General features: G+C 32.1%; 1 protein-coding gene across 1 annotated transcript; it reads right to left on the bottom strand.

Moving 5' to 3' along the window:
* Positions 1–574: 574 nt before the first annotated feature.
* On the bottom strand, positions 575–14,322 carry LOC125065094 (membrane alanyl aminopeptidase-like). Its single transcript, XM_047672519.1, has 15 exons — positions 14,089–14,322; positions 13,192–13,478; positions 12,963–13,118; positions 11,982–12,299; positions 11,569–11,752; positions 10,692–10,930; positions 10,389–10,572; positions 9,804–9,990; positions 8,768–8,865; positions 7,825–8,004; positions 6,969–7,153; positions 5,853–6,020; positions 4,163–4,303; positions 3,500–3,575; positions 575–1,082 (listed from the first exon to the last, which is right to left on the bottom strand). Exons 1-15 carry the CDS (start codon positions 14,320–14,322, stop codon positions 879–881), a joined length of 2,841 nt encoding a protein of 946 aa, XP_047528475.1. The 3' UTR covers positions 575–878.
* Positions 14,323–17,373: the final 3,051 nt, after the last annotated feature.

The raw sequence follows: 17,373 nt of genomic DNA, 5'->3' as shown, positions 1-17,373 counted from the left end.
CAAAATATTTTACACCCAAAAAAAACATAAACGTCCCTACGTTGGTTCAGGACTTGAACTTGGATGGAACCAAGTTTCGGTTGTTCGCGTATATCCATTAAAACCGTTATAACGTTTCACCCGCGTTTGGATTATATATGATAAGTATTTACTCAATGGTTTTGTAACCGATATAACCAATGAATTCATATCATTAACCAAATACAAGTCGATTTCGCCAAATTTGTTAACGAGTATAATTGCTCCAGTGCTGTAGCGTGGAGTTATTTAGTCTGCGACCTTTAACAAATAATGGGATATCTAACGCAAAAAGAATATTACAAATCGTTTTGGTAGTTTCTGAAATTAGAGCGCGTAACCATACAAATTCTCCTGTAATACAAACAAGCTTTGCCCCGTAGTTTCTGCGCGTTAAATTTAGATATTATTATCAAGCCTGTTTTATATTTTCTTTTATTGAGGAGGCTTAAATGCTTTGCGGAATTGTGTTAAGATAGGTAATTATAATCAAACAAAATAATGTTTTATAGTTTGTCTTTATTTGTCGTTATTGATATATTATTTACAGTCTTAGTCTTTACTAAAAAAATAGTTCTCCAAAAATTTTTAATCTGTATGTATTTGATTTGACATGCATTCATATTAAATAAATATTTTAAGGTAGATATCACCAAAAAATAATTTAAATTCTTCATATAATGTGAAGTCGAGGAGGCAGCTAGTATAGAGTAAAACCTTCTTCAATAATTATTTTTTTATCGGACTAGTAATGGGGGTATAAATATTTCTGAGTGAATTAAAATAAGCGAGTCCTTATAAATGTAGCCGATGAGTTTTTAGTGATAATGAATGACAGTTGTACTAGTTTAGAAACAATTTCATCTTAACATAAGAGCAATAGACGTAGTTAACAATAAGATGGTTGCTGGTACGGCTACTGTCGCGGAACCTCTTGCTGCTCTTAAAACAGTTTGAGCTCGGTCTGATCCCCATCTCATATTGGCACGTGCGGATACAATAGCGCTCAGCCCAGTTTGAGCACTAGGTACTGATGCCTGATTGGCACGAAGCCACTGCTCCATCTGAAAAACATGTTTCTTGTGAAATTTGAGCAGATTCCTTAATGATAATAAATACCTTACTTTTTTTTAGAATAAAAAAGATTAGTTTAGAACAATTATAAAAAAAATATTTATTTAAATATTTGATCATCTCTCTATCAAATCAAATGAAATTACATCCTAATTAAGATAATATATTTAACTTATATTTCAGAGTCGAGATGGTCCAGTGGTTAGAACGCGTGCATCTTAACCGATGAATTCGGGTTCAAACCCAGGCAGGCACCACTGAATTTTCATGTGCTTAATTTGTGTTTATAATTCATCTCGTGCTCGGCGGTGAAGGAAAACATCGTGAGGAAACCTGCATGTGTCTAATTTCAACGAAATTCTGCCACATGTGTATTCCGCCAACCCGCATTGGAGCAGCGTGGTGAAATATGCTCCAAACCTTCTCCTCAAAGGAGAGGAGGCCTTTATCCCAGCAGTGGGACATTAACGGGCTGCTAATGCTAATATTTCATGTATATGTATTAGTTTATGTCCTGTATACTCATATGTATGTGTATATTATGAACAAACTGTTCTTCTGTAGACTTTGATATAACCAAAATTTTTAAGATACAGTATTTAACAAAACAAACACATAATTCATAGGACAATATTTCTTGTTTGAAAGAATTATTTTTTTTATTTTATTCAATATCTTAATTGTGTTTGTTTTTTATAACTGTTTTGTCTTATAATAATAAATAAATACTTTTTTGTGATTCATCCATCTTTAAAATAATTACATTTTAGAATGACTTGTTACTAGGGTTTTGTGCAAGCCTGTTTGGTTAAGCATCACCCACTCATCAGATATTCTGTCGCCAAAGAGCAATACTTAGTATTATCGTGTTCCGGTTTGAAGGGTTTGTCAGTCAGTGTAACTACAGGCACAAGGGACATAACATCTTAGTTCCCAAGGTTAGTAGCGCTTTAGCAGTGTAGTGTTTTATATTTCTTAACTCACCGTCTATCGGGGCACTTACCATCGTGTATATTAATAATAATAAATATATAACATTAGAATTTCGTAATAATTTTAGTAATATGCAATCGAAACGTAACACGGTATAAATACATATTAAAGATAATACATTAGTATCGATAATAATAACACGAGTATGATCCTTATTACAACAATGTTGTAAATTTATTGTTGATTATACAAAGTATATATTAATTTATATATAGGATTGATTATAAGAACAGCTTAATCGAATCATAACAAAATAATAATAATTTTATCGACTATCGAAGTAGTTCACATTAAGTTTGTTCGCATTGATTACAATCATTGCCTTTTTATTTCCTACCTCCGACATTTACGTCACTAGTTGAATATCCGTATACCTTTGAGCTATTGTTTAACGTTACATGGTGAGGTATATGAGTTCTATGAAGAACATGAATTCTATATGTTCATGGATAATAAGTTTCCACGATCTCACGTCAAGAAAACATTACATCACAAGACATATTACTCAATACAAAAGCATGGACTTAGGATTAATATTTAATTGTACTTACAGACATACTTTGAACTAAAAATGGTGGAAAAGAGTAACTACTGTATATCTTGTCGGTTCTTCTCGATAACTTTATGAATCATTTAATTCAATACCGTAACATTATTCAAATATTCCTACTTGAAATGTATTTTTTTGATTTTTTATACACATAAGTTGCATAATCACGGATAACTTACAGTACTATTCCCGAGCGTACAGTCATTTAGACAATTCCATTTTTTATTTAATAGAAAGAATAAAATCATTAAGAAAAGATTTATTACATGATACTCTTATAAAATACTTTTTGTTTATCATACATATCGTATATCATAGTGATATATTCATCATGTGTACTTGTATTATATATGCGAAAGTAACACTGTATGTCTGTTTGTACTCTTTTGCGGCCAAGAAACTAAACCGAATTAGATGAAATTGTAATAACAATTTGAAACAAGCTTGAACATCAAGGACAAGGCCTTTTGACTTTTTATACCTAAAATCTGACGACGAATCCCTAAAACGCGAACAAAGCTATAGTCGACAACTAGTTTTATATAAAATAACGGCATGTAAATGCACCAAAATTGCGTAAAAACTTCTCGTAAAAAGTAGACGTAGATTGAAGATTGAGATTATTCCACCACACTTTTCAATACGTACACATTAAAGCTACCTCAAGATGAGTTGAGCACAAATCAAACACTTATTTGATTCTAAAAAGATCAGTTATTCTTAAAGGTCAGGTCTAAAGCATCAATAGAGCAATGATTTACGGGTCACCTAACACAAGTGATAAGCTTAAAAGGAGGGGTAAATAGGAATATTAGTAATTTCTTAATTAATTTTATAAGCTATAAGAGAAAAAATATAACTTACATCGTTAAGACCTTCTTCATCCATATAGGCCGCAAGATTACTTAAGACATTAGCAAACCATGTTGGTAGGACGACTCTGAAAATTGAAATAACTTTTTATAATTTTAGCCTTTTTGACGTTTATTCTGAACTTAAGTTGATGACGTGATTAAAATAATAAAAATAAAAATAGTAACAATACCGAAATTACAATAGATTCAAATGTTTGAATCGATGACGACACTGGACGAACAAATGTTAATAACCAAACGCCAGTAGACGTCATGAAATTCAAAAAACAAAAAAATATATATCATAGTATTCCATAGTTAACATGAGAGTGGTAGAGTGGTGTGGTACACCCGGTTGGAATGAAGCTGCTTACGTCGTATAATATGTATTAAATGACAGTTAAAATTAATTAAACTAACAACAAATGAGAATAATTCGAAGACAAGAAATAAAATTATTATTTAAAAAAAAAATAGTTTATGATGAATATATAAAACTGTATATAATAGAAAGAGACATAGAGAAAGAGACAGAAAAGTTGCCTGGAGGCGCAAGCAACGCCACGACGCTTACCTACTTGACGATTACGACTGTAAGCAGCATAAAAGAACTTCGTTCCAAAAAAAACTCAACTAGCAACAATATATTCCTACTAATTATTAATAAACTTACTTCTTGACGATACTTTCGACATTGTCTTTAACGAATTGTAATACTATTTTAGCGTTTCCTCTGTTACCCATTAAGAGGAATGTGAAGGCATTAACACTGTCTTGAGCTTTCAGATCATCACTGAGGATCATTTGTAAATATCTGGAAAATCAAATACAAAATTAATATACAACTCAACATAATCATAGAATTAAACAGTCTCATTCAAAATTATATATTTTTGATATAATTTTGACACACTTAAATCACTTAAACCTACAGCCGAAGTCAATAGCAGCTCGAAGTAAATTTATCAGTTTCCAATGTTAAAGCTGATCTTGTACCTGTTTTCATCAGCAGCCTGTAAATTTCCCACTACTGGGGTAAGGCGTCCTCTCCCTTTGAGGAGAAGATTTTGGAGCATATTCCACCACGCTGCTCCAATGCTGGTTGGTGGAATACACATGTGGTAGAATTTCGTGGAAATTAGACACATGCAGGTTTCCTCACGATGTTTTCCTTCAACGCCGAGCATGAGATGCATTATAAACACAAATTAAGCACATGAAAATTCAGTGATGCCTGCCTGGGTTTAAACCCGAAATCGTCAGTTAAGATGCACGCGTTCTAACTACTGGGCCATCTCGGCTCTATTTTCATTAGACTATTATCAGAGTAGGAAAATTGAGAGTGTACTTATGTATATGACATCATTAATATACAGAATTATATTATCTAATAAAATCTAGTTCAGTGAAAATATATGTTAAGGTTGCTGATATTATATCAATTGATTGAACTCGATAATATTATAAGCTATATACATTTTAATAATCATTTTAACACTCGTAATTTAATATATGAACACTCCAGTATAACTTTAATTTAAACCGATTAAAACGACTCAAATTTTAAAGTAACATAATACACGAATGCATGATCCAGTACATTATGTAATAATAATAATGTATTACTGGTAAAATGTTATTGTTCGTTGCCAAATTCGACTATCTATGTGTGCAGGTTTTATTTTTATAATACACACATAATAGTGCTTCGAACACACATGTGTGCTAATATGTTTAACTGTTGTAAAATGAACCGGTAATCCTACATGCATTAGCATTAGCATTAGCAGACTGTAATTTTTACCACTGCTGGGCTAAAGGCCTCCTCTCCCTTTGAGGAAAAGGTTTGGAGCATATTCCTCCACGCTGCTCAAATGCGGGTTGGCGGAATACACATGTGGCAGAATCTCGTTGAAATTAGACACATGCAGGTTTCCTCACGAGGTTTTCCTTCACCGCCGAGCGCGAGATGAATTATAAACACAAATTAAGCACATGAAAAGTCAGTGGTGCCTGCCTGAATTTGAACCCGAAATCATCGGTTAAGATGCACGCGTTCTAACCACTGGGCCATCTCGGCTCAATCCGACATGACTAGAGATAAATTTCACGTAGGACAAATGCTTTGCGTGTTTGCATTCCAAGACAGGAGACAAAAACAATAGATAAATATCTACTAATTATATTTAAAGATTATTTTTTTCAATAAAGCAATCGGACTCTTCGTAGTTAAGGTTTGGACGTTAATGATCACCTAATAAGATAAGTGTGATCAACTATTTAGAGAAATTATATGTCATATTCGTCAATTATATATCAACAAACTAAATATCTGTTTTTAAATAAATAAAAAAACTACTTACTCTTGAATAGCCTGTTCGTTGGTGGTACAACCGAGGGACCGAAGCATTGCAGCTTCATCAGCTTGATTGTTTGAGTTAAGTCTACGCTGGTAAAGGAAACGCCAAGCCTCGAGTCCACCATTTAATAGACCCTGACAGAAGACGTGCCTCCTTAGATTAGGATTAACACTGGAAAAATAAAACGAATCAAAATTAGATTCACTAGCCGTCACTCGCGGCTTTGCTCGCGTTTTAAGTGTAGGTCGGCAGTTTTAAAAAGTACATGTGCTTGGAATTCAATCTTGTTTAATAGCAAATTTCATCAAGTTCATGATTTACCCATGAAAGTTACTTTCGCATTTATAATATTAATATAGATTTCTAATATTAATAACACCAAGCGGCTGCCATGATTTTATAATGAATTGCCACCGAGACCGACCAAATAGAAGTTTTTTTTTTATTATTAATTGAATATAAAACTTAACTAGACAATATTACGTCGCGTGTCAAAGGTCTATTTACAAAAGAAGATACGTTGATGTCTAATCAAATGGAGTAATAGTGTATTACCGATATGGAAGGAAATTGACCAAGCCTATAAAAATTGTTCATATGAAATACCTAAAATCCCATATTACGAACCTCCACCTCTACGTATAAATTCGTATCAGTCTTCTCTTCTTTTCGATTGAATTTTTTGTACGATATTGTGGTTGAATAATTTGTAATTTTTTTTTTTTATATTGTATTACTTGAATAATATTCAGTTCTTGTTTTGTAACTCTTATGTATAATTTTACTTTAAGGTGGACATTAAATCTCAGCCTCATTACAGTACATTTTATCTGTTATTTTATGATCGATTGTTAATTGATTTTATTTTATATCCGAGATAAAGTGAGCGGCTTAAAACCAGAGCTGTGTTTCGACTCAGCCATACTGAGCTATCTCATTTTGCCACAGACATTATACGTGATTTTCTTATTATTTTTTTAGTATATAACAGTAAACTTTACAAGATCAATTTAATGGAGAAGAAATGACTGTTTAAATCGTTTTTTAACATGATAGTGTAATTACACTATTAATAGTCAATTTTCGTATTCAATTACAAATACAATTAATTTCAAATACCTGATTCCGTCTGCGACTAATGCGTTGAACTTCGTGATAGCATTGTTGACGCATCCTTCATGACCGATATCACAAGCAAATGAAAGTACAGTGAAACGGTTCAATGTCCTAGTTAGGGGTTCCCCAACTTCGACATCGTAGCCCAAGTCTTTGATAACGGCGTCCAAGAAGTCGTAAAGAATTTCCTGGTAAATTGTAATGTCAAAGATAAAAAATAATTTATCTAAAGTGTATTAAAATAATTAATTAAAAATAATTTTACAAAAGTATCATATTTTTCTTTAGTATTTAGCTTACACTAGCGTGCTATAAGCATGCTACTTACAAACATCATTTTTTACTAAAATAAAAACTACTTTTAAAAATGATTATTCATAATAGGCATAATGTTCCTTTTGAGCTATACGTTTTCAGAACTTTACAAATATTATCATAAATGTGACACAGAAAGACTAGAGCATGCTGTTCTTCAAATAACTTGTAAAGATAATTAGGAGCGTCTGGAACGTTCACAAACTAGCAGGCGCATTTGTTATCTATGTATTCTTCCCCTAACTACCTATACGGACGCTTTCAAGTCCGACGTCTTTTCATAGATATTTTAATATAGTATTCATTATTAAAATATATCTTTAGAAATGTATAAAAAAAGAGAAATATGGTATATTCTTTCAACTTCGATGTAATAATTTTTTTAAAGTTACACTTTTTAATTTTTAATGTATTTTTATGGATAAATTTTTATATTTATATTAAAAAATAAATCATTTATTTGATAAAATATGACTTGTCTTAAGCTGTAATTTTAAATTCAAGCGCTAAGTCAGCCATTACGTCAAAATTACTCCATACTCACGTCAAACTGCCTTAAGGTGTCAGGCAAGTGTAGGAACCTGTTCCTTAGCCAGTTGAAACCAGAAATCGCTGGGAACCATGCGTAATAATTCGTTTCCTCTTTAAGGAAATCCAAAACCTTGAAGCCTAAATCGTATGACATACGTTCAGACCTCATAAGAGCAAATACATCGTCGACAATCTAGAATAAATTTTATAATTAGATTTACATGGTTATTATGTAGAGTTAACTTTTTTTTATTTTAAATCTGTATATCGTAGAAATTATTAGACTATGTTTGTGAAAAGAGTTTTCATTTCATATGTAAGAGTAATAAAAATATGTCATCGTAAATTGAAATATAACAAACGGTAATCACCGCTTCGTGAAATGAATTTTTAAACATGCATTGAAGAAGTTTATTATTTCAGTTTCTAACTTCTAACCGAAACCTGTAATGTTGATTATATGTTGGTATAATATAATTATTGTCTAATCTACGTAATACCAAGACAATCATGACCACTATTAAATCCAATAATTTCACTATAATACTCTCAGAGACAAAAAGAACGAGATATAAACTATTGTGCCCAATCTCGCCGTCGGCTCGGCTTTTTTTCCCTTTTCCGTCACTGTGACACAATTTTAATATTGAATAAATTGTCTAGTAGTATACATATAAAACAATCATTATAAACAACTTTAAAGTTACATGTCGTAATTTGATATGTTAATTATTAAAATGTAGACTAATAATATAGAAATAAAATACGTTATTTTTTCTTTATTTTCCTTAATAAAAAAATATCTGTGGTACCTTAAATTACACTAGCTTTCTCATATTTCAAACTAGTAGGCATAAGAAGTAAAAGTAAAGTGGAATTACTGACGATAGTGCTTGTCGATGCTGCCTTTAACAAAGTCCTACCGCCAGCTTACTTCTAAAATATATACAACTTACTTGTGCTTTATTCAAGTGATGAATATTTGAATCTTTGTTTTTAAGAGCATCAGCAATCATTTCCCAGGTGTGAGTATCGTAATTGACTCGATAAATACCTAAGAAAAATATAAAAATAAATTTTACTTTGAACACACAATATAACTTTTCTTAAGTTATATTGTGTATTCAAAGTAAATCTAAATTGAAACTTTTAATAATCTTAAACATCCCTAAAAGTGATATTTATATTGAATATTGTATTACGTAAAATGTAAAGAAGAAAGATTTGCGTTCACCTTCACTTTATACCTACTACCTATACTTTATATTATTTTGTTTGTTTTTAAAAGCAGATGTATCACGGAGTTTATTACGTAAGCATCACAGCAAACATTCCATAACTTTACAATAATTACTATTGTATGCTTGTTAAAGTATATTTTTTATTTATATTTTACTATTTGAATTTAAAAAAATATGTTCTTAAAGTAAAACACCTTTGACTTCACCGTCAATAATCAATCCATAACATTCAATTGTTATTATCATTCTATACTAATATTATTCTGTAAAAATAACGCAATTATCTACTTGTTAGGTGTAAGGCTGCAGAACCTAAAGCCAGACACCAGCTTCAACTTAGGTCAGGCCAATGTAATTTTATCTGCAAACAAACTCTCAGTAGCTACAGCTCGGACAATAGACAGGATCAGTAGTTCGTGCCATGTGTTTCTATAGCTTCATGTCGTATCTGCTTGTCATCTCATCATAGCGAAGGTAAGAAATCTTACTTAGGACTTTGAGCAAGCCCTAACGCCAGATAATATATTATCATACTACTATCATATATATTATAGGGAGATGATCTTAGTTCCCAAGAATTGTGGTGCATTGAAGATGCTAGGAATGGTTTAAATTTCTTAGGGCGCCTTATATCTATGGGCACTTGTTATGAGGTACCATTAGGTAGTTCTTGAAATAAATCGCGTGCAAAGATTCAGTCACACAGACCTTATTTCAAATAACGTATAAGTTATAAGGATACGTTACTAACCTTTTTGCTGCACATTAAATATGACCCATTCATGTCCTGGATCTTTTTGGATTTCCATTGTTCTACCGAGCATAACATGTGATGGGGTGAGATTATTCCAATCAGGGTTATTGCCCGTTGTGAACGTAAGAGGTAATGGCCACACTTGCTGGGTCTGCGTCGCCGACGGACTGATAAAGAATCGCTCCTAAAAGAGTGTATTTTCATATTAATATTCAGATATAATTAATAGATTTAATTCGATGACCTCCGTGGTCGAGTTGTGTGTACACCGGTTCTCATGGGTACGCCACTCCGAGGTCCCGAGTTCGATTCCCGGCCGAGTCGATGTAGAAAAAGTTCATTAGTTTTCTATGTTGTCTTGTGTCTGGGTGTATGTGGTACCGTCGTTACTTCTGATTTTCCATAACACAAGTGCTTTAGCTACTTACATTGGGATCAGAGTAATGTACGTGATGTTGTCCAATATTTATATTTATTGAATTCGAATAACTTCAAATTATTACCTAAATGTATGATTTTAATTTTTTTTAGACCAAACATTACAGTATTGCATCAGTTATTGCTATTGCAATTACTTATTACCTGTGTCAGCGTTATACTCCCATTTGCCATGTTAACATTAACATTGAGCACGGGGTATCCAGGTTCTTCTACCCAATACCGCATTATCTGAGCAATGTCCAAATTTCCATTGAAAACATTGTCCACTGCGACAGCCTTTTCGAAGCTACTGAATAGGTCTGAAGGAAAAGCGTGCTGATATGCCCTTAAAAAAATTATTCTCCGTTTTTTACAATGAATTTTCAATCATTTGAACTTTGATATTTTTGTTAAGCGGATGTAAATTAAGATAACATCATTTTATAAAAAATAAAATAAAAGTACCTTTCAACTAGGAAATAGTTCAAGGCTCTCCTAAACGTCTGCTCGCCGAGGAAATGTTTTAACATTAGTAAGAATGAAGCTCCTTTTGTATAACTGATGCCACTAAAATGTCCCGTGACTTGAGCTGGTGAATTCACTGTATGCTTTAGAGCTCTTGTCGAAGCTGACGCGTCAGACGATAAAGCACTTTGCAAGTATCTAATGTTGAATTGATCTTCTAGTTCCATTGAAGGATCCACCTGATTTAAAATAAATTGATGTTTAATAAATCGTGTTATTTTGAAGCGATTAAAATATTTTTATTTAAGTGAACTCAAAGAATGTTTTTAAATCTTCATTTCAAAACATAGATAAAATTTAAAATTAATATATTGAAAAGAACCGGCAAATAATCATATACAATGCCGTATTAAAATAAGAGAATATAACGCCACATTTTTTTATTATTGATACATAAATTTGTACTGAATGTACTTGATAAACGTAAAAATATTATATTTACATGTTGTTTACTATAACATTTAAACTACAATAATGTAATTTGAGCCGAGATGGCCCAGTGGTTAGAACGCGTGCAACTTAAACGATGGTTTCAGATTCAAACCCAGACAAGCACCTCTGAATTTTCATGTGCTTAATTTGTGTTTATAATTCATCTCGTTCTCGGCAGTGAAGGAAACATCGTGAGGAAACCTGCATTTGTCTAATTTCAACGAAATTCTGCCACACGTGTATTCCACCAACCCGCATTGGATCTGCGTGGTGGAATATGCTCCAAACCTTCACCTCAGAGGGAGAGGAGACCTTAGCGCAGCAGTGGGAAATTTACAGGCTGCTAATGTAAAAAATGTAATTTGATAATGGTATAGTTACTTACACCATCCATAGCAAAATATTCAAAGTAGCTAGCAAAGCCTTCATTGATCCAAACATTATCCCACCATCTGCAAGTGATAAGATTTCCAAACCACTTATGAGCAAGCTCGTGAGCGGTGATAGTTCCAATTGTCATCTTGTCTAAAGCGTTAGTCTCGCCTTCTTCGTAAAGCAGACGTAGTTCCCTAATAAAGTAAATAAAATTATAATCGTATAATTGTTTCATAATAAATCAAGCCATTTCTCAATAACATTGAGTATCGTTGAAGATAATATTTGTACAATTAATTGCCTTAAGTCAATCATTGCCTTATTAAGTTAATCATTAAATAATTGCATAACTGGTGAAGATTAGCCGATGAAAATCCAAAATAATAATTTAACAGATAAAATTATTACAAATCATAAATTAACCTGTATGAAACTAATCCCCAATTTTCAGTAGCACCAGATGCCCAATCTGGAGATGCTATCTGATCGTTTTTCATATTTTCAGCCATCGTATAATATGGAATATCGAAATATTCCTCAAGCCACCTAGTTATCGGTGGTCCTACTTCCAGTGCGTATTCACCTTGACCTTGAGCATTGGGTCTTGCGAGAATACGGTAAGAAGCTGCAGCATTGTTATTATCTGCGATTACAGTAAATTCTTCGCTGATATGAACCGTTACTAAATACGCTGACATTCTCGGTGTTGTATGGAATATTTCTTTACGACGATTTCCTATGCTGAAATCATAGAAATTTTTTGCAAAGTTACTATGAAACGATAATTAATGTCATTTAAATTATATCTTCTCTTAGTAACCCTCATTTTAGACAGGTAACGTAATCAAACAGTGATAAAGTTATTAGGTTAAACATTTAAAACGCACAGCGCAGTTACATCAATAACAAAACTTGGAATTTATTACGTATCAAATATTAATAGTACGAATTATATGATCGTTTATCATTAAATTATCGCACAATTTAAAGCCATTATCATAGCGTCGGTTCTTACAGTATTATCATTTAGCTCTTATTATCATTTAATCTGTATACTCTTATTAATATAATATTGACGTCAATAAAAACATTATAAGTATATGTTTTAAGCCAATAATTCAATAGATCATCATATTAACTAGATGCAAGTATTTTTTGATAACGCTCTAAGCAAAGGTACAGAAGATATATACGATAAAAACTAAAGGATCGTTTGAATAAACAGGCCAAGATCTAAACAACTTCCATGCAAACATTGAATTCTTTCACTAGACTTTTCTATTACATACTTGTTCTATCGTACTATGGTTTCTTCTCCTCAAAGGAGGAGAGGAGGCATTTAGCCCCGCAGTGGGAAATTTACAGGCTGTTAATGCTTATGCTAATGGTTTCAATGGTATTCACCTTATCTCTTCTTTAATCGCCATGTTTGAGTAAGTCTGTGTAAAATTTTCGGGGCGATTTACTATAATATCGAAAGTTGATTTGAAACCGGGCTCGTCGAAACAGGGAAAGAATTGTCTCGAATTAGTCGGCTGTAAGTGTGACGCAGCATACCAACTAGAAAGGAAATATATCTTTTAACAAATCTGTACTTTCATTTACAATTATTTAAATTAAACTCATTACTTACTGAATTTTTCCATCACTGCCTTTATAACTACCTCTGAAGACACCTCTACTCAGGGGAGTCTCATTAATATTACCAATATATTGAATACTCAATTTGTAAATTACCGAGTTGACCAATGTTATTCCCTCTCTCAGGTTTATTTTTAAGAAATGGTGTTCACGAATTCTCTCAAACGGCCTCAATAGGTCCAAAGCTAATGGAATACCAGCTTCATTTGTTACTGTTAATGCCAGTATTTCTCTGACATTCTCATGAATGACCAGTGATGAAACATTATCTTTAACTGCCTAAAACAACGTTATTAGTTTTACGAAAATGGAATTCTTATCAATTAACTTTTTTTAAATAGATAGGTGGAGGAGCAATTGCGCCACCTGGTGATAAATTGCCACCATCGCCTATAGACATTAATGCTAAGCTAGCTAGCTAAGAAACATTAACTGTACCTGACATTAGTTACTGGCTCACTCACCCTTCAAACCGGAACACATAAATATCGAGTATTGTTTTTTCGCGGTGACAATTGGTGAAGAATATTAGTAGGTACTAAGACGGACTTGCACAAAGCCCTACCAGAAATTAGAAATGGTTAAAAATTAAATGACTTTTTTTCATTTTACAAAAATATGAACAATAATTTAATCTAACAAGAATAAATGAGTTCTATAAATCAAAAAAAAAAATCGACACATTTCCAAAATAATTTGAGTATTTGTCAAAAATCTTAAAATGATATTTTTTCAGATTAAGATATCTTACCAAAATTTGTGAATTTTTTTGTATAAAATGATTCTTAATTTGTCATCCCTTTTTTGGCAAACAGTAGGGAACCATGTACATGTTTATACTAAGGATGATTGTAACTAATATTTTAATTCATAAGTTATTAACACTCACTCGAACAGTTAATTCAACAAGACCATCGAACGTAAAGGCTTCCTTGTTGTCTTCAGCTTCAAAGTACGGAGTCATTTCAACTTTAATATGAATAGGATCAAGATCTTCCGGAAGTCTATAGATTTCATCTCCGGCATTATTTCTTAGTATTGGTTCCTCTATATCAAGTGGGAAGTCTGATTTAACCAATGTTAGTAAAACTGGCAGTAACGCCAGCTTACGAAAGAACGTCATCATACTGAAATATTAAAAAAAGATGTGTAAAGTTTAAGTATCACTCTTTAAAATTTATTTATCATTTGCACTTATACACTTTTTATCAATTCTACTTTTATTTCTATGGTCATCTGTAATAGTTAAATTAACTCCAAAAATTCTTATAAGTACCTACTCTTATGCCTCTTCAGCCCCAAATACGTATCTCAACAATAAAAAATTCTCATATCTATTAGTAATTTATTACTTTATCAGTATTATTATTGATATAACATTCAAATTTATTTCCATATAATTAGAATTAAAAATGTATAAATTTCGACAAGCGATTGCCTACAATGTTTACCACGATCTTCTAGTTTTATATATTGATGCATAGAAATATATTCTATACATTGAATTTAATTATGATTCGATTTCTTAATAAGATTCAGTAAAATATAATTCTCAATTTCTTAGAAATTAACGTATGATACACTTTACAAAATCAAACATAGAATGACATGAGAATTTTGAATTGAAAATTCCTGAAACAGATTCTGGAACCGACAATTCGCGCACCCATTGTGGAACCAACAGTTAGTTTAGTTAACAGTTTTTCCGACTCAATAGGACTTGAGAACCTTCAAAAACTCTGGAGTTGTAAATTGGACGTTCTCTCATTGCATCTAGGCCGTGGTATTTACTTTCCATCAGGTAAGCCTACTGCTCGTTAGCACCATACATACATACATACATCAGCAGCCTGTAAATTTCCCACTGCTGGTCTAAGGCCTCCTCTCCCTTTGAGGAGAAGGTTTGGAGCATATTCCACCACGCTGCTCCAATGCTAGTTAGTGGAATACACATGTGGCAGGATTTCGTTGAAATTAGACACATGCAGGTTTCCTCACTATGTTTTCATTCCCCGCCGAGCACGAGATGAATTATAAAAACAAATTAAGCACATGAAAATTCAGTGATGCCTGCCTGGGTTTGAACCCGAAATCATCGGTTAAGATGCACGCGATCTAACAACTTGACCATCTCGGCTTTTTTCGGCGTTGGCACCAATGGCATTAAAAAACCTCAATAATATACAGACATACAGTAATTATAATTGCATTATGAATATAGATAATTTTATGAAGACTAATTATATTTTGATAAGTTTATCTATACGATACGATATGATACGATAAATATTTCACATTCATTTTATACTGGAATTGGATAAATTCTTCAAATAATTTCAGAATATTAATCATTTAAGTCTTTGTTGACCTAAGTAATCAAATTAATTAAATCTTATATTAAAATATAATTGATTTTATTTTACTGATAGGGGTATGATGATTGGCAGAAATTAAATAAATAAAATAAAATAATTAAATTAAATAAATAAGCGATTCATATGTGTTCTTACGTGAATTTCACGTCTTCTACTTTACATAATTGGCACTATACTCTTTTTCAATGTTAACTTTTAAAATATATAAGTTAATTTTTTATGAATGTATATTAAAAATGAAAAAAAATAATGTTAAATACATGGATTACAGCAATAACCAATCATAATATATTTAATTTAAAACTTGATCATGTAAATGAAAATAATACTTTTGTTTTATATATTTGTCTTAACTAATATCAGTGAGTGTATGTGATAGATTAATATCAGCACAGGTGGTACGTATTCAGGTCTGTCTCGGTGGATACCACATTTCTGTAACTATTCTGTTTCGAAACGAATATACTTAACATCACACTGTTCAAGTTTAAAGGGTTAGTGAACCGCTGTAGTTACAGGAACGAAACGCCATGGAAATCAAGATTTATGCCGTATAAATCGAGGAGGAAAACGTTATGCTTTTTGCAATCCTAGTATTACTGACCAAATTTAACCACTTTATAAAGATTTACTAGGCCCAGTTAATCACCTAAATTATATAAAAAAGACATAATAAAAAAATAAACGTCATTAAAGTTTTTATTTAACTTCGTCGGCAACTACAAGCTTATGATTGCTTCGATCGAAAAAGATATTATAATTCTCATTAACTTAATAAAAACCCAAATAAATATTGATATTATCTTATCTTTACATTGACCTTGGAGTTTTAGTGCAAAAATATCGAAAAGATTATAGGACTGTGCCGTATTACCGCCATTGGTGACATGCTGACTGGTTCATTTCTCATTGAGATAATCGGAACGATGATAGAATTTACATCACTGTTGAAGTTTTTACCGCAACAATTTTCAATTTTGATCTTTTTTTTATGTAACGTTAAAGAAACTTTGTTATTCTACATACATATTTAATATTATAATGAATTCGTCGTGTGATAATGCGTAATGCGTTTTTCCAGCGAGAAACATCTCGATTCCTCTCACTCTCATAAACCGTTGGGACGGCAACTCCAACACGGCTGGAAAGAGTTCAGGCGCAAAACCAACGGTTTTACGTGCTTTTTGAGATATGGATGTGTACACATATCTAACTTCCAGCCTCCGAGCGAATACTGAGTATTTTTCGACAAAAAAAATCCAATAATTATTTTTGTATATGCTCTCAAACAACAACCTCGGGATCTGTTGTCGTTTGTCGGGCATGTCGATTTTTTTCTATTATTGTCGTTTATTTAAACGTGTATTGTTTTAGAGATTTTTTTTTAAATAAGGGCGTAATATACTCGGCCTGGCAAATATGTCATCTGATTGTAAGTGGCTACCACTGATTATAGACATTATTATTTGACTTACATCGCCAATGCGCCTCTAACTTAGGGAGCTAAGATGTTATGTCCCTTGGGCCTGAAGTGTACTGGGTCATTAACCTTATAAACCACCACTCTGCAATACCAAGTACTTGGCCACTTAGCCGTTGAATATATGGTGAGTGGTGTAGATACAAAGCCCTAATAATTTCTACATAAATTTTATATTTTTATTTCAATACATTTAATAATAACGATTTTACGTTTAAACTTACGTTAAAACTTTTACTTAGGACACAAATTAATATCTTATCTATAAAAATCAATATCAACTCTAATAAAACTGAATCAAGGACATGGAAAAGTTTTA

This window comes from Vanessa atalanta, chromosome 7, assembly GCF_905147765.1.
Source record: "Vanessa atalanta chromosome 7, ilVanAtal1.2, whole genome shotgun sequence".
NCBI lineage: Eukaryota > Metazoa > Arthropoda > Insecta > Lepidoptera > Nymphalidae > Vanessa > Vanessa atalanta.
The sequence above is the reverse complement of the archived record's forward strand: the minus strand, read 5'-3'. Positions and strand labels throughout refer to the sequence as shown.

Coding starts and splice junctions, on each gene's coding strand:
- LOC125065094 (XM_047672519.1), bottom strand. CDS start 14,322: ATGACGTTCTTTCGTAAGCTGGCGTTACTGCCAGTTTTACTAACATTG. Junction 8,866..9,803: donor ATTTAATGTGCAGCAAAAAG/GTTAGTAACGTA, acceptor TATTTTTCTTAG/GTATTTATCGAGTCAATTAC. Junction 7,154..7,824: donor ACACCTTAAGGCAGTTTGAC/GTGAGTATGGAG, acceptor ACAATTTACCAG/GAAATTCTTTACGACTTCTT.